Source organism: Strigops habroptila, chromosome 4, assembly GCF_004027225.2.
Source record: "Strigops habroptila isolate Jane chromosome 4, bStrHab1.2.pri, whole genome shotgun sequence".
NCBI lineage: Eukaryota > Metazoa > Chordata > Aves > Psittaciformes > Psittacidae > Strigops > Strigops habroptila.
The window spans coordinates 59,286,395-59,310,831 of record NC_046358.1 but is presented as its reverse complement, the minus strand read 5'-3'; the positions used below and the strand labels follow the sequence as shown (position 1 = coordinate 59,310,831).

The following is a 24,437-nucleotide window of genomic DNA, read 5'->3' as shown; positions in this document are numbered from 1 at the left end:
TAACACCCACTGAAAGGACTTTTGACATGGGTCTGTTGCGACAGGACAAAGGGAAATGGTTTTAAACTGACAGAGGGGAGATTTAGATTAGACATTAGGAAGAAGTTCTTCCCTGTGAGGGTGGTGAGGCCCTGGCACAGGTTGCCCAGAGAAGCTGTGGCTGCCCCATCCCTGGCAGTGTTCAAGGCCAGGTTGGACGGGGCTTGGAGCAACCTGGTCTAGTGGAAGGTGTCCCTGCCTGTGGCAGGGAGCTGGAACTAGATGAACTTTTGGGTTCCTTCCAACCCAAACTATTCTATGATTGTATGACTGAGAACCTGCATGGACACCCACTGGTAGCAATCACCACCTCTGGAGATGTTTCTGGTACAGTAACACTTGATGTGACCTGTATTAGGATGTTGGTACCCAGTCCCAGCACCAGAGGCTGATGGTGGCTAATCTCACACCAGCTGTAACAGTTTGCTGAAAGCAACTGCTCCAGTTACCTCAGTGCTAGCCAAGGTGGTTCATTTCAGGCTTTAAAAACTAGACAGAAGTCTATTCAGCTGAAATATACAATAGTCACGTCAGGGCAGACCAAGGTGGTGCGCACTTCCCAGGCAAAGCTCCGGCAAACACTCAGGACAAAGAAGGCAAAACATTAGCACACTTTACTGAAATATCAGTTTCTTTAGTATGTTACAGAAAAGCTTATGAACGTATAGAATGTACATAAAAGGCAGACTTTGTAAAATAAAAACGTCTTCTTTTATAAAAAAATTAAAAAGTCAAAGTAAAGTGCATGAAACAGGTTTTCCTCCACTTTAACTATTGCATCAAAGTCTTAACACACAGCAATGTTTTTAAAACCTGGGAGATCCTCTTGTATCACCCATGGGTCAGTTACTTCACTGGTCAGATGAAACAATGATGGTGGTGACAACAAAGGAGTATTTAAGAATCGACACAGCTTAACAGTTCAGGGCCAGGTTGGACGGGGCTTGGAGCAACCTGGTCTAGTGGAAGGTGTCCCTGCCCGTGGCAGGGGGCTGGGACTAGGCGATTTTTAAGGTTCCTTCCAACCCAAACCATTCTGTGATTGTATGATTCTATGAAGTTCAACCAGATGCATCCACAACAAAGACTAAGAGCTAATGGAATATGGACTTTCTATACACTTCTCCACAAGATTTAACTCTCATTAAAGAAAATCGGTAAGAAACAAGCTTCATAAATAGGGCAGTTTTGCTAGTTAGGGACTCCTCTATTGTGCAATCAGTTCTTGGCCTATGAATATCAGCATTCATACTTAAATATGCTGTTGCGAAAGGGATAACATAAAAAGATGTTTCCGCCTGCCGCCTTTGGAAGGAAAAGGTAGTCGACCCCGATCCAGACAAAGACGACAGCTTTCCTGCAGGGTCTCTTAGGAAGGCGAATGCATCGAAAGAGTGAAGGACGCTGAACCCTCTCCCTGTTTCAAGCTCTGGGAGCAGAGCCCCGAAGCTGGACTCGGCTATAGCACCGATAGCACCGTGCACCCTCAGCACCGTCTTGACAAACGCGTATGAATTGCCCCGGCAGACCGGGAGCCCGTTACTACCCGCACCCGAGCGTGAGCACCCGCTCACCCCAGCCCCAGCCCCAGCCCCATCCCCGGCAGGGTCACACTCGGTCGCCCCGGCAGTTACGGGGCACCGAGTCCGGAGCAGCATCCGCCGGGGGCGAGTGTCCCGCTCCCTCGGATAGGAGCGGAACCGGGCGGTGCGGGCAGCCGGCCCCGGGCCGCTTAGAGCACAGCGGCCTGTGCGCGGCAGTGGGCAATGTGTCGGTGCACGAAGTCGACTCGGGCCTGCAGCAGCTCAGCCTGCCGCTCCGAGAGGAAGCCGAGGCGCGCCCAGAGCGGCTCCCGCGCCCGGTACCGGCGGCGCAGCTCGGCGGCTGCGCTCCGGCGGCGGTGCAGCTCGGCCACTCGCCGCGCCGTGCCCTCGCGGAAGACGCAGACGGAGCGGAGCAGCGGCTCGTTGTAGGGGTCCCACATGGAGAGGAGGCGGTAGCCGTGCACCAGCCCCGCCTCGTTGTCCATGAAGACGAGCCCGCCGTCGGGGGCGCGGAGCAGGTTGCTGGTGGCGCGGCGCATGACCCGCGGGTCCCACTGCAGGCTGAAGAGGTTGCTAACCAGGCGGTCGAAGTTGGCCGTCAGGTAGTCGAACAGGATCAGGTCGCTCCACTGCACCAGCTCCACCAGCTGCGACCGCGGCAGCCCGCCCAGCTCCCCCGCCGACAGCGGCTGCAGCCGCCGCCCGGCGCCCGCCTCGGAACCCCAGGGCGCTGGGGCCACCACGGCGGTCAGGTTGTCCACCCAGCGCGTCAGGCTGACCACGGCCCCCTCGGCCCACGGCGAGCCGCGCAGCTCCTCCCGCACCGGCTCCCAGCGCCGGCCGCGGGCCTCCACCAGGGCGAGTGCCATGGGCGGCAGCCGCTCCTGCATGCCCAGCACCCCGGCCAGGTGGTAGGACAGCGCCTCGCCCTGGATCTGCTCCGGGTTGATGCCGTACCGGACGCAGGCGCGGCTCCCGTCCGACAGCCGCGCCAGCCGGTTGGAGCTGCGCCCGCAGCCGCCCCGCTCCAGCGAGGATACGCGTGCGGTGCGGGCAGCAGACAGCCACGCCGCCGCTTCCTCCGCCGCGAAGCCCCGCGGCACCTGCTCCTCCAGCTCACGGCTCCAGAAGATGCCCCGCTCCACCGGAGAGCCGGCGGCCGGCTCGTCCTGCTCCTCCCGGCCCGCCGCCAGCAGCGCCCGGAAAGTTTTCTGCCTCCCGCCGCCGGGCTCGCCCCGCACCGCCGGGGACCGGCCCCAGTCCCGCGGCTCTGGTGTCTCCGTCTCCGCTGCCGCCTCCCGCCGCAGCAGCACCGTCCAGAGCGCCGGCAGGGCGCCCAGCAGGAGCAGCCCCAGCGCGGGCAGCGGGCTCGGCCTCGCCCGCTTCATACTCCCGCCGCTTCACGCCACTGCCGCATGGCCGCGGGCCGGGCCGGGCTGCACCAGCCGCCCGGGGAGCAACGGAGCCCGAACAGCAGCCTAACGCTGTGTGCGCCCAGCCCCGCCGCGGTCCGGAGACACGGGCACCGCACCACGTGGGGGAGCGGGGGGGGCGCGCCTGGACCGCCCCGTCAACCGGCGTGGGGCCTCTGCTTAAAGCGGCGATGCCCCGTCGAAGAGGCGGAGGGGAATTGAAGGGGGGTGGCCGAGCCCGACCCCACCCCCGGGACGGGAGAGCCCGCACCGCTGCTTCCTCCTCGCCGCTGCACAGCACAAAGGAACTCGCACACACAGGGAGAGAAGGAGGGAAGGAAGGAAGAAGGGAGGGGGAAGGCGGCGCGCCCGCTCGTGGGGCCGCCCCCCGCGCTAGTGCACGGCAGGGTCGCGCCGCGGCCACCGGCGGATTGGCGCTGGGGGGCCGAAGTCCGGGAGCCGGCAAGTGGTTGCACAAAGGGCAACCCAGTGGCCGTGGTCGCGAGACCCACCCGGAGCATCCTCACCTCCTCCCGCTTCGGCCCCACGGAGCATCATCGCCTCCTTCTCCGCCTCCTCCCACCTCGGCGGCGGCAGGGGACAGCCGCTGTCAGCACGCAGGGGAGCACAGTTCGCGATCCTTACACAGCGGTGTGAGCGGCGTGCTCGCCCGTCACGGGTGTCACAGCATCCCCGCTGCGGGACCAGCTTTTCCGGGCATTTGAACTCCCCCGGCAGGAAGTTTGAAGCCTGCAGAGCCGGCGCAGGACACGGGATTTCCCGCCCGAGAGAGCGACAGCCAGTCCTTCCCTTCAAATTTTGTCCCTTTGAGGTGTTTAGGGTGTATAGTGGCAAATCCGAAGAGCAGCTACTTCTCTGTGTCGTCGTCCATACCCTGCCCCCCCACCCCCGCATTCCCAGTTTCCTGCCTTCCCAAGGCACGGAAGCTTCGCTCTGCTCTTCTCGTACTTTAGAATCATAGAATGATGGTTGAAAAAGACCTTCGAGATCACCAAGTCCAAAGTTCATCCCAGCACTGCCAAGTCCACCACTAAACCATGTCACTGAGGGCCTCATCTACATGGTTTTGAGCACTACCAGGGACAGTGATTCCACCACTTCCCTGGGCAGCCTGTTTCAATGCCTGATCACCCTTTTGGGGAAAAAATCTTTCCTAATATCCACTAAACCTCCCCTGATGCAGCTTGAGGCCTGATCCCCCTTTTGGGGAAGAAATCTTTCCTAATATCCACTAAACCCCTCTGGTGCAGCTTGAGGCTGTTTCCTGTACCTTTTATTGGAGACCTCTGTTGGGAAGAACATGTTTGTGAGGTAAGTCAGATTAAACACCTCCCCCTGCTTCAGCCTATCCTCCAAAGTGGTTATTGGAGTTGGCTCAGCGAACGAAACCCACCACATACAGGATCTTAAACATCGCAAAAGCAAAAATCCCTTTTTCTCCATCTCACCTCCTCAAGTCTTTCTGCTTTCTTGTGATACCACAACTCCCAGTTTTCCAGCCACTCCACAGTCTTCCAGGTTGGATGGAATGCCATTTATTTTCTTCTAATATCAGGAAAAAGGAATGATCTCTTTTTTTTCCCCCCGGTTTTGTTAAAAACATTCCAACTCCCCTGATTCACCTTCACAAACCCCATCGGGAGCCCATGGCCATGTCGCACCAGCTCCTCCCGCCGGACCCGCCGCTGCTCTGCAGCGGCCACCGTCTGGATCGGTGGTGGGAAATACAGCCTGGACCTGCCGCCCTCATCCCCGCCCCCCAGCAGGGCGCAGGCTGAGGACACAAACTTGTAGGAAGCCCTTTAGGGGGGTCTCTGCAGAAGAAATGGGACAGCCGGCGTGTGTCAGTTGTGGCACATGTCTTTTCTAACAAGACCTGACATCTGATTGCAACTGTTGTAACTGGGAGCATCAGTTGGATGCCTCAAGCACATAGGGACTTGCTGAAATAATAACGAGAAATAGTCACCATCCTGGCTTTGCACAAACCACCCGTGTCCTGGGCTGCATCACTGGCAGCGTGAGCAGCAGGTCGAGGGAGGGGATTCTCTCTTCTGCTCTGCTCTGGTGAGACCCCCCACCCCACAGTCCTGCTTCCAAGTTTGGGACAACACCACAAAACGGATGAGGAGCTGTTGAAGCGAGCCCGGAGGAGGCCACAGAGATGCTCCGAGGGCTGGAGCAGCTCTGCTCTGGAGACAGGCTGAGAGAGCTGGGCTGGTTCAGCCTGGAGAAGAGAAGGCTCCGGAGAGACCTTAGAGCAGCTTCCAGTGCCTAAAGGGGCTACAAGAAACCTGGAGAGGGGCTTTTGGCAATTGCAGGTAGTGACAGGAGAAGGAGGAATGACTTTAACCTGACAGAGGGGAGATTGAGATATTAGGAAGAAGTTCTTCCCTGTGAGAGTGGTGAGGCCCTGGCACGGGTTGCCCAGAGAAGCTGTGGCTGCCCCATCCCTGGCAGTGTTCAAGGCCAGGCTGGAGGGGGCTCGGAGCAACCTGCTCTAGTGGGAGGTGTCCCTGCCCATGTCCCTGTAAGTTATTTCCACACTAGGAATGCTTTGTACAAATATATCAGCAACGCAGACCATGTATGTGACCGACTATGGCTCTGTCAAGTTGGATTTGTATTCCTCAACCAAAAAAAAGCATCCGTCAAGATGAGACATTCCAGCAACCAAAGGGCAGGATTTATAGCTGGCTGTGGCTGGGGGAGGGCTGAAGCAGTTAAGGTGCTCTGCATTTCATAGCAGGGAGGGGAACATTAGAGACCTTGCCCTGCAGGTATGTTGGCAATTTCTTGTCTCAGCCTTAAACAGAGAAATCTATTGCTTTGACTCCACAGCTGATTTCACAGAAAAGAACCCAGACTGGTGGGACTCTACAGGGATTTTGTTTTTGTAATCTGGAGCACCATGTAGACCATGAAGCTAGGCAATTTCTGTACACAGAATGGATCCTATCTCCCCTGTACTCTGTGACTTTCTGTTTTTAGTATCTGTGACTCTCTGCTTTAAATATCAAAGCAATAAACAAATAAGTGTTTGAGCTCTTGTGCCTGCCTCTTGAAAGCATTCAGAAAACTTGTCAGGTGCCTGGTGATGCTCAGTCAATTTAGGGATTTGTTTTTATCCCTATGAAAGGCAAACTGCAAAGACGGGAAGGAGTCTGTGGTATACTCAGACTGATGTTCTCAGGGTCCCTGACAAGCAGGCTCTGTAGGCAGGCATAAAAGAATATTGAAATCATAGGTCAGCAGCACCAATTGTACAAATACAACCCAGCCTCTGGTGGGTTCTGATGATTCAGCTGGCAAGATTTTCTGTATAAGCAACATCAAGCATGATGGCCTTGCTTTTCATGGTCTTGGGGTGAGATCCTTGGCTGATTCTAACTGGCAAAGCTGCGTGGTGGCAGGCAGGTTACTGCAACTTGCAGTATCCACATTAGAACACTTCTGGGAGGCCTCTGTTCCCTGCTCACCCAGAAATGCAGCCAATTCCTGAGGGAAACTCAGTAGCAGTTGTGTTCGTTACAAAAAAACAAACATTTTTTTAGGGTAGGAAGTAAAGAGGTTCAAGAAAACCCTTCAAATGAAACTGCTGAGGTGATTTAGAGAGACAAAATGTAATTACCCCATGAGAGTATAAATGATGCGTTGAGTACTAGCCTCTGCTTTCAGGTAGGGTTTTCTGAAGGGTCAGATCCCATGGCCTGCAATATTCGTGCCATACATACCGATAACTCTCCATCTTTTGGCTGCCAAAATATTCTTCACTCTGCTGAATGAAGAATATTGTTCGATTCCATTCACAGTAACTCCAGGAACCTGCCCTGGTATAGCACAATAGAAGAGAGAGGGGAAACCCAAACTCAGTGTCTTTCCAGAAGAGAGAAGGTCAAACCACCTTCTCTTCACCCATAGACTTTCTTTTCTCCTGAGCTGTCCTGCAAGCCCATGAAATTGTAGTTGAAGAAGTACGTATGATTTGGAAAGATACTGCCTTTAGGTAGAGAGTCTCCATCACCTTCTGGTAATCTGGGCCAGGGGTTAAATACCTTCACCATTAAAAATATCCTCACTTTAATGTGTTCTCCAGGCACTTAGTGCTGAGATGGGCCCAGTTAAAAACTGGAGTGGATCAGACTTGACTAGGAAAGTAAGGCCAGGCTAAAGGTAGGGTTACTATTGTTACAGGAAGGAAAAAAAATGGCTGTAAAATTTAGCTTCTACTGAAAAAATATACCCAAGACACATCTTAAACTTTTCAGCAAGTCCTAAAAAGTGCAGCTTTTGCACTGCCAGGGAATTGTTCTAATTACTCTTAAGGTAAAACCCCTGGCTGTGCCAGTGGAAAGCCAGCTGTGCAGTTTTCTCTAAGCAAAGCAAAGCAAAGGACCAGCTTAAATAGTGAACCCAGTTTCCAGACCTCTAATACCTCCTCTCTGTTGTGTTGCCTGGAGAGGCAGCTGGATTCTTTCCAAGGACAGAGGAGCCCTTCCGGCTGCCAAGAGTGCTGTAGGGGGAAAACACAGAAGAAAGAAACATATGAATTCCCTGGACCTTTGCTTTTCTTCCCCCACCCTCTCCCCTGTTTGAAGGTGCCCTCTGCCCCTACATGAAGCTGTGAGATGACGTGGTGAGAAACGGGGAGCAGTGTCCCAGTCCTTCTCCTTTGACCCATGTGTCCTGCCAGAAGAGGTCCTCTCAGCAATGTGCCTGCATGGTGCTCAGTTATGATAGAATCACAGACTGGTTTGGGTTGGAAGGGATCTTAAAGCTCATCCAGTTCCAACCCCCTGCTATGGGCAGGGACACCTTGCACTAGGCCAGGTTGCTCCAAGCCCCGTCCAACCTGGCCTTGAACACTACCAGGGATGGGGCAGCCACAGCTTCTCTGGGCAACCCGTGCCAGGGCCTCACCACCCTCACAGGGAAGAACTTCTTCCTAGTATCTCATCTAAATCTCCCCTCTGTCAGTTTAAAGCCATTCCCCCTTGTCCTGCCACTACAGGCCTTTGTAAAAAATCATCTCCAGAGTTTTAGTATGCCATTTTAGGTACTGGAAGCTGGTTTCTCAGCTCTGCCCATCCCTTACCCATATCAGGCACTCCTGGGACCCTGTAACTTGACCATAGGGGCATCCCTGGTCTGACATTTAGTCACGTAGAGCTGTGCAATAGCATGCCAAACCAGCAGTGTACACATCAGCATACACAGCGCCCTGCAGGCTCCGGGATGTGACCTTCAGCCACATATGGGGAACAAGTCTACTACTGAGGACCTGTATGGCCCCATCTCAGGTGAAAGTATAGTCTTTTGCATCAGGCCACACTGGGGCTCTTTCCTCACTTGCGGGGGACTCTTCCTCCTCTGCATTCTCTAGGGTTTCATGTTGTCCAATTGTGACTCAAATGATGAGTTTTCCACCCATCCTAGCTTTATCCAGCAGACATCTCTGCTGAGAGCATTGACTGTGGCTGCAATTCCAGTTCTCATAGTTTTTTTACACATTCCAGCTGTTGGAATCAAGATATTGACACTCTCAGTCTTCCCTAAAGAAAATAAATGGGGTCTACCCTGATGTATGTAAGAACAGCCAAACTGTCTGAAGGTAAATCAGCTGGGCCTGGATGGGATCTAACTGCATTAGCCGGGCTCCCCATCTGAGCTCTGGAGCCTGGGTTCAGGTTATTAGTCCAGAAATACTGCTACGCTTTCAAGACTAGCCTAAATGAAGACTCAAGTGGACTTACCAGTTTGTGACTGTGCAGTTGGAGTGATTCTCACACCACCGTCCATTCTGCAGTGGACATGTTCCCTGTCAGGAACCCTCTCCCTGATGGGGTGAGAAGCAGAAAACAAAAGACACCCCCTATATGAGTCACGGAGGAGTCCCAGGTTTGAAGGTCATGACTTTTTATTATGATTGGGTTGGTGGTATTGAGAAGTTTCTCTGCTGCACCCTCTACATTGTAATGTGACCCATTTAAATTTCTAAGCCTTAGGAAACACAGCATTAACATTTAATAAAAATCTCATTGATAACGTATTTACTTATCTGATGTTTAACTAGCATTCCTTGAAAGAATGGATAAAGAGTCAGAAGCAAGCGACAGTTTCTGCATGTGATGTAAAAGGAACTGGGAAAGTACCCTTCAGAGGTGAAGGGCTGCAGTGGGGAACTGAGTCTGCCCCATCTCTAAGCACACCATAAACAGCTGATTAAAGAGCATTTTAAGATGCTCCATGTTGTGCTTACCACGTGCTGCACAAAATGAATCATCTTTTATAGGAATGATGAAATACAAAAGCCTAAGAGTGAGTCTCTCCCTCAGCCTTTCTTGCATCCAATGGTTTGGCAAGACAGGTAATACAGGTGTCGGTTTCTACAACTGGCCCTACTGCATTTCCCCTCTGTGATATTGGATGAGCCACTCGGCTTGCGTATGCCTCAGTTTCTCACCTTGAAGAATGAGAAGCTGTGAAGATAAGTTATTTGATGATGTCTAAATAGGTCTTTGAGTTCTTGAGAGCTGGGAGGAGCTGTTGGACACTCAGGAAAGCCAACACGGTAGAATTTTATTGTTTTCGTTGTTGCTGTACACTGTCATTTCATGTAAATCCTGATTTTTGTGGGACTGTGTCCTTCTCAGTGATCTCAAACTAAAGATCGGAAGAAAGCAGAGTGAGGATTACAGGTACGTTTGTTCTATGTTTGATCTATGGAGACAGGCTGAGAGAGCTGGTGTTGTTCGGTCTGGAGGAGGGAAGCCGCCAGGGAGACCTTTAAGCAGTTTCCAGCTCCAACCCAAACCATTCTGTGATTCTGTGATTGATTCTATGATAAATGAGCTTCCCTATCTTCCAGAACAGCTACAGTTCATTCAGCCTTCATCCCTACCCAGCTCCTCATTATCTCATTTCAACTTCTCCAGTATGTGGGTGGAGGGGTAGAGCAGCACAGATATTGCAAAAAAGAGGTCTTTTTCCTCTGGAAAATGACCATCATTTTTGTTTTAATTTAGCCCAGTTTCCTTGCAAATGACTTTATGCCTAGCTGTCGGAACTTCTGTAAACAGTTTAGTGCGAGTCATAAAATAAATCCCCCAAAGAAGAGAAAAATAAACACAGTCATGAGTTACTGAAGTGAGCTGACTATTCCTCCTCTTCTATGTTAGCCATCACAGGAGCTGATTTTCCACTGAGTCACAGAAAAAAAAAAGCCAGGAAGATAACAGGAGACAGCACAAACAAACAAAGGCATTGTGGAGAAAATACACATTTATATTTTTTTAAGCTTTGAGATGGATTTGAACAGAACTTCCTCAAATATGTAGTGGCACTATGGATACAGCTTAATGTAATCTGCCCCACAAGAAATGGCAAGTAGTAGCGCGGAGGAGCTGAGCTGGTCCTGAATGTCTCCAGTCTGGGAAAGCAGCTGCATGGGCATGTGTGCTTGGTCAGCCCTCCTGTTCAGATCACTAGAACCCACCAGCACCCCTGTCTGGATCCCTGTTGTAGAATCATAGAATCACAGAATGATTTGGGTTGGAAGGGACCTTAAAAATCACCTAGTCCCAACCCCCTGCCACGGGCAGGGACACCTTCCACTAGACCAGGTTTCTTCAAGCCCCGTCCAACCTGGCCTTGAACACTGCCAGGGATGGGGCAGCCACAGCTTCTCTGGGAAACCTGTGCCAGGGCCTCACCGTCCTCACAGTGGGGAATTTCTTCCTAATATCTCATCTAAATCTCCCCTCTGTCAGTTCAAAGCCATTCTCCCTTGTCCTGTCACTACAGGCCCTTGTCAAAAGCCCCTCTCCAGATTTCTTGTTGGCCCCTTTAGGCACTGGAAGCTGCTCTAAGGTCTCCCCAGAGCCTTCTCTTCTCCAGGCTGAACAAGCCCAGCTCTCTCAGCCTGTCTCCAGAGCAGAGCTGCTCCAGCCCTCGGAGCATCTTTGTGGCCTCCACTGGACTCGCTTAAGCAGATCCACGTCCCTCTTGTGTTGTTGCCCCACAGCTGGACACAGCACTGCTGGGGGGGTCTCACCAGAGCTGAGTAGAGGGGTAGGATCCCCTTCCTCAACGTATTGCTCGCACTGCTGGTGATGCAGCCCAGGGCATGGTTGGCTTTGTCATTTCTCTGTGTTGCTCAACAAACGTACCTGTAATCCTCGCTCTGCTGCAGAGGAGACCCGCTTTGTGCTTTGTGAGAGCTTACCAGCCTCGACAGAAGAGTTTCCATAGGGAAGCCAGAACACTTGCCTGTGCTTTTTTAGAGCAATGGCTCTTCACTGCTGCTGCAGCAGCAAGTTTCTGCATGGTTACAGAGTGCTCATGTAGCAAGGCTTGGGGCTTCCCTCTTGCTAGGAATGGCACAGTTGATCAACGTTTTCTAATTCTTTAACCATGATTTATCCAGCTCCCTCAGTCTTGCTGCTGTCATTAGCCCTCTTTTCTCCTGGGCTTTAAAGAAAGTCCAAATGAGGGACTTTCGCCCTGAGGATTTTATTGGTTTCCCCTTTGCCAGAAACATTTTTTCCTTTCATGTACAAAGTAAAAAAAAAAAAAAAAAAACAAGAAAAATTACTACATCTTGTGGCAATAAAAATAAATCATGGCAGTATGGCCAACAAGCTCTTTATTGAAATTCCTTCCTTTCAGGGATTTTCCTTGTACAGCACCATAATCCAGGAGTATCAGACAGGAAGTATTCATCCAAAACCCCAAGAAACACAAGTGGGCAGGAACCAGAAAAACTGTTTGAATTTGACACCACACTTCCTATTTTAGTCTCATGAAAAGTTCCAGGAATGATCTTGGATTTGCTTCTCCTTAAAATCCCTGAGGTTCACAAATAGAATTTGGATGAAAAAAAAGTGTTCAAAATTTTAAAAAAAGCATTACAGGAAATATTTGGGTTTGCATCATAATTTTACTTCAAATTTAATTCAATTTGCCCCACTTTTAAAATTATTTGCATTTTAAAATGTGATTTCCGGATGCATTAGTAGCATGCACTGCTGCTTCTGATATATTACAATATGACATAATACAGTTGCTGAAATGTTTTATTATTTTAATGTAATTTAGTGAAATGTATAATGTTAATAATCAGCAGTAGCTGTTACTTAGAGCAAGTTAAAACTTCACACCATATTCCCTAGAGTATTTTATTCTTTCAATCTGTGCTGCACTGTAACAGATTGATACTTCATGTGCAGCATAAATAATTTGAGTGCTAGGATGAGTCAACTGCAATGATTTGCAGAAAGCAATGTTAACAATGCTGTAAAAAATAGCTTAATATTAGTGCTACCTTGTGCTTAACTCGTATTTTCCATGCCTATATCAGCAGACACTTTACTAAGATAATTAAATATCCATTCGTTACTTCTGTTCTACAGATAGGCAACCAGAGGCTCAGACCAGTGCCCCTGCAATCCCAAGCACAGATACAGGCTGGTGGATACTGGATGACAGAGGGGAGATTTAGATGAGACATTAGGAAGAAGTTCTTCCCTGTGAGGGTGGTGAGGCCCTGGAACAGGTTTCTCAGAGAAGCTGTGGCTGCCCCATCCCTGGCAGTGTTCAAGGCCAGGTTGGACGGGGCTTGGAGCAACCTGGTCTAGTGGAAGGTGTCCCTGCCCATGGCATGGGGTTGGAACTGGATGAGCTTTAAGGTCCCTTCCAACCCAAACCAGTCTGTGATTCCATGATTTCAGGGCAGCGTTAATATCTGGGATCTGCATTTTGTGGGTACTAGTGTGTCTTTTCCAAACCGCTGTTTTCTATGGGTTTGCAGATGTTGCTGGAGTCCTGCACAAGAAGCAACACAGCACTTATGCTTTACCAAGCCAGAATTTCCTTCTGAACACTCTGGTATTCAGTAGAAGATAGTTCACCTCGGAAGGCTCAGCTTATCTCTCCTCCTTACACTGGCCACTTCTGGTCTCTTGAAGGACCCTTAGTCTTGCTCATCCCTAAGTGCAGAGAGCAGACAACTCATTTTATGCAGGCTGCAAAGGTAGCATGTAGCAAAAGTGGTGCCTCTGCTGTCATCCTTCCCACCACATCCATTGCACACCAGCAAAGACCTTAGTGACGAGCTGGGTCTAACCATGGAGCAGCACTTCTTAAAGGGCTGGTTGAGTTTCTACTGCCTTGCACTTGGGATCAGGCCCAAATCAAGCAATTTCTTTTGTCTTTGAGTCATTGTATTCTTCAGTGAGTGGCATCTTCTCTCAGCTATGGCTCAGACCAGGCTGTTTTCTATGGGTCAGCCCTCAAGATTGGTAATGCTGGCCTTGGCTACCTCTTACAGGTGCAACCTGGAGGCAAGCATCCTTCACACCAAAAAAAAAAGCCGTAGGGATTGCTACTGGACCTTTCTTCATTCACCATAGGGATGGCAAAGGCCTTTCTTCTCACTGTCACTGAGAGGACAGATTGACTCAGAGGAATGAGACGAGATGTAAAAAGGCCTGTTTGCTTCTTCCTCTCCTCTCATTCACTCTCAGCTGTGCTGCTCTTCCTAGACAAAGGGACCTAGATCTGAGCCACAGTCATTTACATGGCTTGATACAGCAACAAAAATGAGTTCCCCTTTAGCCAGAAGTGGCTGGAATCCCTGGTCTGGAACTGTGCTGATGGGGTAATGTCTGGAAAAGAAAAAAAAAAAGGAAAGGAAATCTCCAACATGGAAACACTAAATGCTATGGCAACAAGAGGAGCAACAAACATGGCTTAAATACACAGGCTCAGCATTAATTTAAGTGCTGGGAATTAGAGAGAGGGAAATCAGTAGTTTATAATGCTGTGTTTTATCTGGGATGAGGAGATGGGATCCTATGCCCTTAAATTTCGAGGTAGATGTGCCAGAGGCAGACAGACAGGCAGTGTCCTGATGCAAGCTGCTGGCTTTCATCAGAATCCCTTCTGGCCACCCAGCTGACATAACATGTGGAAACTGAGCTCTTCTCACAATATCCCTTTTCCTGACCCTCCTTTCCAGTCATGTGCTGTAAATACAAAGGAGGGAGCATATCTGTGTAATTTGTTAATCCAGTGATAGGAGTTGGCTGAGCTGCTGCGCCAAACCATCCACTCTTGAGTCACAGAGACATTCCTCCCTTCCCCAAGAGCAGAAATTTTTCTCCGGTGACATCTGACTTGCCTTGTGCTAACTGACAGCTCTCTGCTGAAAATGATGTATGTGTTCAGGCTATGCTGAGTTTTGTCCCAGTTTATCCTGGCCCTTGTGACAACACTTCACAGGTCTCCCTTAAACCTCTAAATCCCTCGTAAACCGATAATTTCCATGTGTAAACCTTCTGACTTCTATCCAGAGTAGCCCAAAGAGGTTTTTCTTGTTTCTTTCATTTCCTTTGTGGATCTGAATCATGGCACAGCAGTTTCCAGTAAACACCTGAAGGACTGGCTGGTAAAAAGTAGTCTGAAATTGCTCAGTAGAAGGCAGGGGCTTTTGAAGTCAGGACATGGGCTTCAGCTCAGCAGACATGAATTTATTGTGTTTGCACTTCTGCCACAAACTTCCTTCGAGATCCTTGACAAGGAATCTCCTTTCACGACCCCTTCAAGCTCTGAAGTGTCTGTGTTACAGAGACCACAACCTATCTGGGCAAGGAATCTCTCCTGTGTGCGTGTACAGCATCCACCATAATGAGGTTTCAGCCTAAGCTAAGACTTTGTGAAGCTACTTCCATATATAACCACTAGGTGAACTTGCGTGAGGTATTGACAAGCTGCTCCCTTACAGCACATCGTGTTGCAAAGCCCAGCACCTGGATTTCATGAAGTCACAGAATGGTTTGGGTTGAAAGGACCTTAAAGCTCATCCAGTTCCAAACCCCTGCCACAGGCAGGGACACCTTCCACTAGACCAGGTTGCTCCAAGCCCCGTCCAACCTGGCCTTGAACACTGCTAGGGATGGGGCAGCCACAGCTTCTCTGGGCAACCTGTGCCAGGGCCTCATCACCCTCACAGGGAAGAACTTCTTCCTGATATCTCATCTCAATCTCCCCTGTCAGTTCAAAGCCATTTCCCCTTGTTCTGTCACTACACGCCCTTTTCAAAAGCCTCTCTCCAGATTTCTTGTTGGCCCCTTTAGGTACTGGAAGCTGCTCTAAGGTCTCCCTGGAGCCTTCTCTTCTCCAGGCTGAACAAGCCCAGATTGCTCAGCCTATCTTCATAGGAGTTGTGAGGAGAAGACATATGGCCTGAACATCTGCTTCTCTGAGGACAGGACAGGCTACTGCAACACACCGAGACCACTGTGAGTGACAGTGTGCGTGATGTGAAGTGCCCCGATGGTGTGCATTACATGATGTCTGTGTAGCACACTACTCGGAGCACTGGCTGCAGTGCAGTAGAGCAAGAAAAGTCACAGCAAACCTGCTCTCTCTCTTAGTGATGTTTGTGTGTCCACGCTGCTCAGGGTTTTGAGAATGCATCTGCCAGGGTGGCAAGAGGGGACGAAGAGCAGCAGTAGAGGGAGAAGATGAAATTCCATCAGTGTGAATACTCTCTGAAGAGCAGACTGAGGAAGCTACTCTCACCTTCAGCATGTTTCACAGGGCAGGTTAATCACAGGGGACAGGAACAGAACAGTGATTATTTCTCCCCCCCAATCTACCATTTGTTCATGGACTAATTCCTTCATTTCTTGTATAAGTTCCCTTTTGTATAATGACAGGATAAGAATGCCCTCCTTTGATATCCAAGGAGGAAAAACGTCATTTAGAAGTTACAGATAATAAGCTTTATCAGTGTCACAGCCGTATTCCTCTTGGATAAAGTCTCTCATTTGTACAAAGAACATGATTGTTGAATAACACTCCCTGGTACCACACCGAAATACATGGGCTTTCATTGTACAGAAAGAAAGACATTTGTGTTCCTTCATTCAAAGACCTGTTAAACTTCTCAGTGTGTGTCCTGGCAAGGCATCGTGAAGAAGTGGGTACAAGGGTGAATGAGAATAATAATGAGAATAATGACAACCTTTTTCTTTGGCCGCTGCCTCGGTGGATTTCTGTTCCCCAAGTTTCAGAAATTTTCAAGAAAAAAAAAAAAAGGCAGTTTATGGTTTTCATGATTTCATCCAAGTTTCCTCAGAACTGGAGCCAGGTACATTCCAGACGAAGGGATCATTTTTGACCATACGGCTCGGTGTCAAGTGTGTAACTTTCGTTCCATGCGATTTTGCGTTTCAGCTGAGCACAGCTCACAGAGCTCTCTTCAGGACTATGGCTCTCGTTTTAAGCTAGCTCCTAGGGGAAAACATGGTGCTGGTGCTTTCAGCCTCACTCTCCTGCCTCAATTGCACACACGTGAACAGTTTCTGTCTCTATTCGGCACTGGTGCAGTACTGCTCAAGATCTAATGGAAATCTCTGTGACGCTACTTCCTGATGCAACACTGATACATTTTGTGTGGAGGTAGAACCCAACACTTTTAAAATACTAGGCAGTGGGATCAGAAGTCTTATTGTTCAGATGAGCATCTTTAGAAGGCTGAAAGGCTTTTGTTTTTCACTATGTCAGCTGTGTGCCTCTTGTATCTGGAAAGCAGCCTACAGACGCAGAGCAGGAGAAATCTGCAAACTCTTAGAACCGTAGAATTGTTCAGGTTGGAAAAGACCCTTGAGGTCATTGAGTCCAACCATAAACCTAACACCGGTAACTTCACCACTAAGCCATGTCCCTAAGCGCTATCTCTACATGTCTTTTAAATACCTCCAGGGACGGTGACTCCACCACTTTCCAGGACAGCCTGTTCCAATGCCTGACCACCCTTTTGGTGAAGAAATTTTTCCTAGTATCCAACCTACACCTCTTTGGCTCAACTTCAGGCTGTTGCCTTTTGTCCTATCACTTGTTACTTGAAGAAGTACTTGGAGAAGAGACGAGCCACTTCCTCTCTCCATCTTTCTTTCGGGCAGTTGTAGAGAGTGGTAAGGTCCCCTTTGAGCCTTCTTTTCTCCAGACTAAACACCCCAGTCCCCTCAGCTGTTCCTCATCAGACCTGTGCTCCAGACCCTTCACCAGCTCCACTGCCCTTTTCTGAACCTGCTCCAGCACCTCAATGTCTCCCTTGCAGCGAAGGGCCGAGAACTGAACACAGCACTTGAAGTGCATCCCCACCAGTGCCCAGTACAGGCAGATGATCACTGCCCTGGCCCTGCTGGCCACCCTGTTGCTGATACAGGCCAGGATGCTGCTGGCCCCCTTGGCTGCCTGGGCACAAGCTGGCTCACGTTCAGCTCCGTCAAGCAGCACCTCCAGGTCCTTTTCCATGAGCAGCTTTCCAGCCACTCTTCCCCAGGCCTGTAGCATTGCAAGGGGTTGTTGTAGACCAAGTGCAGGACCTGGCACTGAGCCTTGCTGGCTCTTGTGCTGCTTTGAGTGGGCTATCATTGGTGTCGGAACTCAAATCTGGTGGCCATGGACTGTCAGGCCAGACTGGGCCATGGCATCCTGGTAAGAGCTAATTTGCATTAAATTCAGCTCTTTTCCCAGCTTTTGGAGAAGATATCAGGAGAGGAACAAATGGGTCCATGTCTTTTCTTTCCTTTTCTAGTTGTAAAGAAAGCTTGAAAGTGTTTTTATTTTACAGGTATTTTGAGGGAACTTTTCAGCAGATACTTTGTACGTGAAAAAATTCAGATCATGTCTTTACTGTTCTTCCTGATTGAAGAACAGCTTGAGAACTGACAAGATTAGGATATCTATGATAAAGGTATAGCACAAATACCTGAGAAAGCAAGTAAATTTGAATTAAGGTGTTTAAAGTGCTGGGGTTTGTTAGTACATGTTTAATGCAACCCCTCTGTAGACATCTGGAGAAAAAGTACCAGTTTGCTAAAGATTCATCTCAGTCTGCTCTGTACAGCCAGTATCACAGATATCCATGTGGTTTCACAAGAAAAAGCAGTGAAGATGAGTTTTGACATTTCTGATGCTTCAAAGGTTAAAACCAAGAAGAGAATGGAGACTTCTTGAGAGGGAGAAAAAGTCCCACTTTTCGGGCTTTTTTTTATGTCTCAAAAAGGAACAACAACACAGACTCCTCTTGCACTTCCTTTTGCCATTTCGCCTTCCTGCTTCTCCTTATAGCTCGGGAAATGTCAGAAGAGAGTCGTGGTCAAGGCAGAAGTTTCTGGCTGGGGAGTCACCAAATGGCAAGTCGCCCAGCTGTGTGTCTCTCCTTCAGCCTTGAGAAGCTGACCTTGCAACTGATTCTGACCTTGAAATATCCCAGAATGTTTAAAGTAATGAAATAAAAACATAACAGTCGTTGCTCAGATGGCAAGGTTTTCTGGGAGCACCGAAAGTCCTGAACATCATCCAAACAACCATTTCTACCCATTGCTTTGCATATCTTGTAGAAAAAGACACAAAGGGAAAGCTCTGCCAGATGTTTCCTCATGGTGTTTTACCAGGGGTGAGAAGCAGTCAGACCTCTGCCTTGCATCCTGCAGAAATTAGCAGTATCGTGGAAAATTAAATCAGTGAATGCAAGAAAAGGAGGGTGCCTTCTGCTCAAAGAAGCAGAATCCTGCAGATTTTATCCACAGTTCTGTTTTACAGAGTGGCATAGAAGACCCAAACACCTCATTCCTTAAGATAAGCTTTTCAGCCATCTGCATTTGATTTTTCCAGGTTCCTCACTTGCCACACCAAGATTTGACCAGCAGGAGGGTGGGCACTGACAGCAGTAACAAAGCCAATAGGAATCTGCTCTGGTACTGTTAGAAGAAACAATAGAATTTAAAAGCAAACAAACAAAGAAACTAAGCAAAACCCTGTCTAAGCATCTCATTTTCAGCCACCGAAACAAATACACTCAGGAACTTAGTCTGTCAGCCCATCTGTCTCAGCCCCTCAAGTGAAAAATGAGATATGTCATCACCTCGTTGCTCAGAGCTGTGAGACAGCATTCATTAATTGTTATGAGGCATGAGACAAGTATGTTTAGAAGAAAGATATTCACGTCAACAACCCTAAATCCACCACTGCCATAAAGAGGTTAATTACCTTCATGCCTGATTTCAGCCACAATCCAGTCAGGAGATGAATACAGTTATTCCACTGAGATTTTGGTATCATAGACTCAAAGAATCATAGAATGGTTTGGGTTGGAAGGGACCTTAAAGCCCATCCAGTTCCAACCCCCTGCCATGGGCAGGGACACCTTCCACTAGACCAGGTTGCACCAAGCCCCGTCCAACCTGGCCTTGAACACTGCCAGGAATGGGGCAGCCACAGCTTCTCTGAGTCCTTTAATGCTTTCTTGAATGCGGATGGACTAAAACACCTTCACAAGTCACAATAGTTGCACTGTCCTGAGGGGAAGAACTGTTACATCAAGATCATAATCTGGTTTAAATTAACCTATCACATGTGAGGTTTACAAAATTTGATGTCTCCAGAAGTGTAATTACCTTATATTCCTGGCATAAAGGATTAGCCACTGGTTTTTTTTTTCTTATCCTTCGCTTTTTCTGTCCTAACTCAGCTTCTTTAAACATGTTATCCTTGTGTCACACAGGGAAAAGACATGATTAAAATCACGTGGATAATAATATGGCACCGCCTGCAGGAGGAGGAAAATTATTGATTAGGCCAAGAGATATAGCTGGGAAAAACAGACAAGCTTTCAAGCACACAAGCATGTGTGAGCCCAGAAGCTTGTCAGTTTTTTCCAGCCATATCATTAAGCCTAACAACAGCTATTTCTTCCTACCGTGAACTGGCTTGTATGTGAACTGCCTCCTCTAGGGGCACACTGAGGAGGATGCACTGGGAGCAAGGGAGCCCATTGAAGCATCCCTAGCATCCCACTTTATGAACTGGCATATCCTTGAGTGAAAAGTGCCTTGATATCACTCTGAATTCAAGCCAGGATAAGATCAGTTACTAATAAAAGTATTTATTCTTGAGATCCAAATTAGATAATGTTCTCACAAAATTTATAAAAGGTAAAGGGGAATCAATGGAAGGGAAAAAACATTTGGGATTCAATAGGGAGGGACTCCCTCTCTTGCCTTTCTCCCAGCAGTTCATTGCAGCTTTTCCCCACGCTCACCAGGCTGAGGTGGTCTCTATCTGCATGCCTTTCACCTCAGCCTTAACCTGCAGGAGGACTCAGCTGGTCACATCACAATAGCTCTCAAGCCTGGTCTCTCCTTGAAGCCTTCCAGGGGATGCAGGTGTCATTCCTTTCTCCAAAACGAGTTTATTTCTTTTCTATCCAGCTAGAAGCCTGATCATTCTTCATTAATATATGGGTTGCTTGTCTTCCCTGGGGACTTAAACATCTCTGCACTGGACCAGGTATTATTTTTCATTCTTTTTTGACCACTTGCCCATGCATTACACTTCCTTCCACCTCCTCATACTGCTATATGTGTGTGACTGCACTTGTGACCTTACACTTAACCCCATATATCATAATAATCTTTACTGTAACAAGTGAGACCCCACCAGGAGTACAGCTCAGGGGCCCCCATCACAAGAGGGATGTGGAGCTACTTGAGCAAGTCCAGAGGAGGCCACAATGATGCTCCGAAGGCTGAAGCACCTCTGCTATGGAGACAGGCTGAGAGAGCTGGGCTTGTTCAGCCTGGAGAAGAGAAGGCTCCGGGGAGACCTTAGAGCAGCTTCCAGTGCCTAAAGGGGCTGACAGGAAATCTGGAGAGGGGCTTTTGACAAGGGTCTGTAGTGACAGAACAAGGGGGAATGGCTTTAAACTGACAGAGGGGAGATTTAGATGAGCTATTAGGAAGAAGTTCTTCCCTATGAGGGTGGTGAGGCACTGGCACAGGTTGCCCAGTGTTTGTGCTTGGGACTGAAGCACCTGCTCCAAAGCAGGGTTTCTGAGTTGAGTAAAGGTACTCACAGAATGTGCTATGGAGCTGGCTGTCAAATTGGCCCAGTGCTTATTTAGTTCTGTGTTAATAAATGAAGACTTATTTTACACAACAGGTAAGATGGGTAAAGCAAAAGCATTTTGGGATGCTTAAAGAACCTCTCCAATAGTGTGCCCAAGGCTGCAACCCAGACCAAGTAACTGCCTGGCAATTAATACTCAGAACACCTATGTGTTAGTTTCTGAAGAGTCAAAAAGGAGTACAAAAAAGGTAAATGCCTTTCATGGGAAACCCACTATTTAATGGAAATTAATCTTCCATAAATACATTCCTTATTCTGGGGAACTACAAAGAATAAAAGAAACAGTGATGTGTTTCTGTGGAGGCTGAAATTAGATGTTCATTGCCTGTGATCTCCAGGGAGTTCATGTTTATTTTGTTGAACATTTTCCTAACACTGGGAAAATATTCTTTTTTCCTGAACGTTTGCCCTTTGTCAAGTTGCCAAAGCTTTACAGAATGATAAATCATTCTTTAGTGACAGTAGTGCTATTATTTCTCACTTGTAATATAAGCAATTTTTTTTTGTCCAGAATTTTCAGACACCTCTTAGAGATATTGCAATGGGACCTAATGTCTGCATATTTGAGCATATGGGAAAAAAGTGCATGAAGTAGTATTAAAAAAATCATTATTCCTGTGGAAAAATTAGGCAATGCTCACATAGATTGCTCATACCAATAGGGCTGCATGTACACTTGACAGTGAGATACACATTGTAAATAATGGGAAGAGAAATGATTCTTGGTACAACATCTAGTTAGTTGATCATTTCCACTGCATGCCTCTGGGAGCAAAATCTTAGCAAGTTTAAAAAGTGTATTAAACATATGTATAGATAGCAAGAGCTAAGGAGTATAATTGCGAAAGTATAAACACTTTAGAAGTTGAATTCGTCTTTGTTAGTGAAGAACAGGATAAAACTGAGCTGGAACAGGTTATGCCGATAAGTCTATAACTGTTGAAATATATAGTTCTTGTCATTTCTGGAGGCAGAACACTACACAAGGAGGATATTCGATCTTGTCTGGCCTGACTGGGCTTATGTGACAACATTCCAACAGATCTATGAACCCTACACCTGAAAGAAAAGGAGGGATTGAGGAGTGAGGCTTTTGGGTAGAGCAGTTTGTAGTCCAATAATGAAATAGCAGGGGATACTTCAGGTCAGCCCTGAAGTGCACTGCAAGAGCCATTCAGTAATAGAAGCCATCCATTATCACTCAGGCACAAATATTTTGAAAGGAAAAATTCTGGACAGGCTTAGCAAAGCTGGCTGGCTCATCAGTCTGATGAGATTTCTACAAAGAAGTCACAGTACTTGCAAGGTTGCCAATTTTTAAGCAATCCTTGCGGCCAATTTCTCTATTTCCCTCCTCACACTACCAAACAAGATTAGATCATATTATGAATGTATTGCCCGCCAAAGTTCATCTCCAGTTAATCATACTGAGCACTGTGACCTTATAAAAGATTCTTATACTGATTAATGTGTTTACTCTGTGCCTATGTATAGAGGGGAAAAAAAAAGTCTCACAAACTTAGTCTCACAATCTTAGTTTTAAGTACTATGTATTAAGGTATCCTGATTCATGTTTGTATCCTCTTTTTGCAGTTGATATGTCATACTTCAAAGGGAACAGCTGAAAAAGAAAGCAGTGCTTCCACCATAGTTGTGGTCACATGGAAGAAGGGGACAATATAATAGTAAATACTAATATGCTCCAAAGGCTGGAGCACCTCTGCTATGGAGATAGGCTGAGAGAGCTGGGCTCGTTCAGCCTGGAGAAGAGAAGGCTCCAGGGAGACCTTAGAGCAGCTTCCACTGCCTAAAGGGGCCAACAAGAAATCTGGAGAGGGGCTTTTGACAAGGGCCTGTAGTGACAGGACAGGTGGAATGGCTTTAACCTGACAGAGGGGAGATTTAGATGAGATCTTAGGAAGAAGTTCTTCCCTGTGAGGGTGGTGAGGCCCTGGCACAGGTTGCCCAGAGAATCTGTGGCTGCCCCATCCCTGGCAGTGTTCAAGGCCAGGCTGGACGGGGCTTGGAGCAACCTGGTCTAGTGGAAGGTGTCCCTGCCCGTGGCAGATGATCTTTAAGGTCTCTTCCAATCCAAACCATTCTATGATTCTATGAAATACACTATAGATAGCTAGAATATGCAGATCTCCGTCATCTGCACCTTATTGTTCCCATTTGTTTACACTGTGGCCCACGTGGATTCTTTTGCTTGAGAAAATGATTAAACATTTAAAGCAGATCTGGTCAGTAAGGCTTTACCCTGCTAAAAAGCAGAGAAGGGCTGGCACTGAAAGCCAGTTCCTCACGTGATGCTTATCTGCCACCCTTCTGGCAGACGTACTCTACAGAAGCAGACAGTATTTTGCTTCATGATGAATGGCAACCCGAACCCGGGCAATCTGTCCCATGAAATGCAGATTTGCAGATTAAATTAATATTACATTTTATTTTTTTATATGGCATGCAGTCCTCAACAGTTCACCAGACTGCTTTTGGGTTCACCTTATCTCACATCAGACATCCAAATGTCAGTGTTTACATCAAAGGCAGTCATCTAAAACCCCTGTCTAGTGCATGGAGAAGAACAGAAAACTCATCCTGATGCTGATTTTTAAGAGAGTGCTAATAAATCACATAGCAGAGTTTTCTAGTTCTCTACATTTATAAAGAAGAGCACTTAAAGCACTAACTCAGATATCTATCTACTATCATCTAACATTTGATGAGATGGATGCTATCGTCATGTCTGAAATGGAAGACTCATGGAAGAGTACAAAAGGCTCGAGGCCAGGACTGGACATGTCAGTTGCATTAGACCTTAGATCAGGAATAGAAGATGAGGTAGGAGAACCAATTTTCACTGATTGACTCCTGTCGTAAGAGCAAAAATGCCATGTATTATGAAAAGGAAAGTGATTGTTGTATACTTTAGTTATGCATTGTAATATTCCACCCTACACAACAGTCCTGTTAAGTTGGTCATTGAGTTGCTATTGTAGGATTCTGCCTAAGACCTCTTACTCACAATCACCTCTACAACAGTTGTATCTTTAAAGCAGAGAGATAAAACCTGCATGTGAAAACTAATGAAACATTTCAAGGTGCTAGTATTGGCTTCAGCCTTCTACTGTTTCCAGCTAATTGTCTAAAAGGCAGTGCTTACTATGTGACTCAGGAAAGATGCATAGTTTATGAATTTTAACATGCCAAAACATTTAGGAAACACAGCTAAGGACATCAACAAGAAAAGAATTTCCCTCAGAGATCAAATAAATGGATGAACTTAGTTGTGCTCCTGTCTTTGGCAGTGGCTACTTCTGAAGGCACAGAAAAGCTTTGGATAGTTATGACATAAATAGGCTATACAAGAAATTTCTTCTTAATGTTTGTTTTGATAGTGTTTGGGAAAATTCTTGTTCATGAGAACATTTAATGCAGGAAG

At 47.7% G+C, this 24,437-nt stretch overlaps 1 protein-coding gene across 1 annotated transcript; it reads right to left on the bottom strand.

Moving 5' to 3' along the window:
* Positions 1–631: 631 nt before the first annotated feature.
* FJX1 (four-jointed box kinase 1) lies at positions 632–6,055 on the bottom strand. The gene has a single exon (XM_030484611.1). The coding sequence runs from the start codon at positions 2,969–2,971 to the stop codon at positions 1,772–1,774; it is 1,200 nt and encodes a 399-aa protein (XP_030340471.1). The 5' UTR covers positions 2,972–6,055; the 3' UTR covers positions 632–1,771.
* Positions 6,056–24,437: the final 18,382 nt, after the last annotated feature.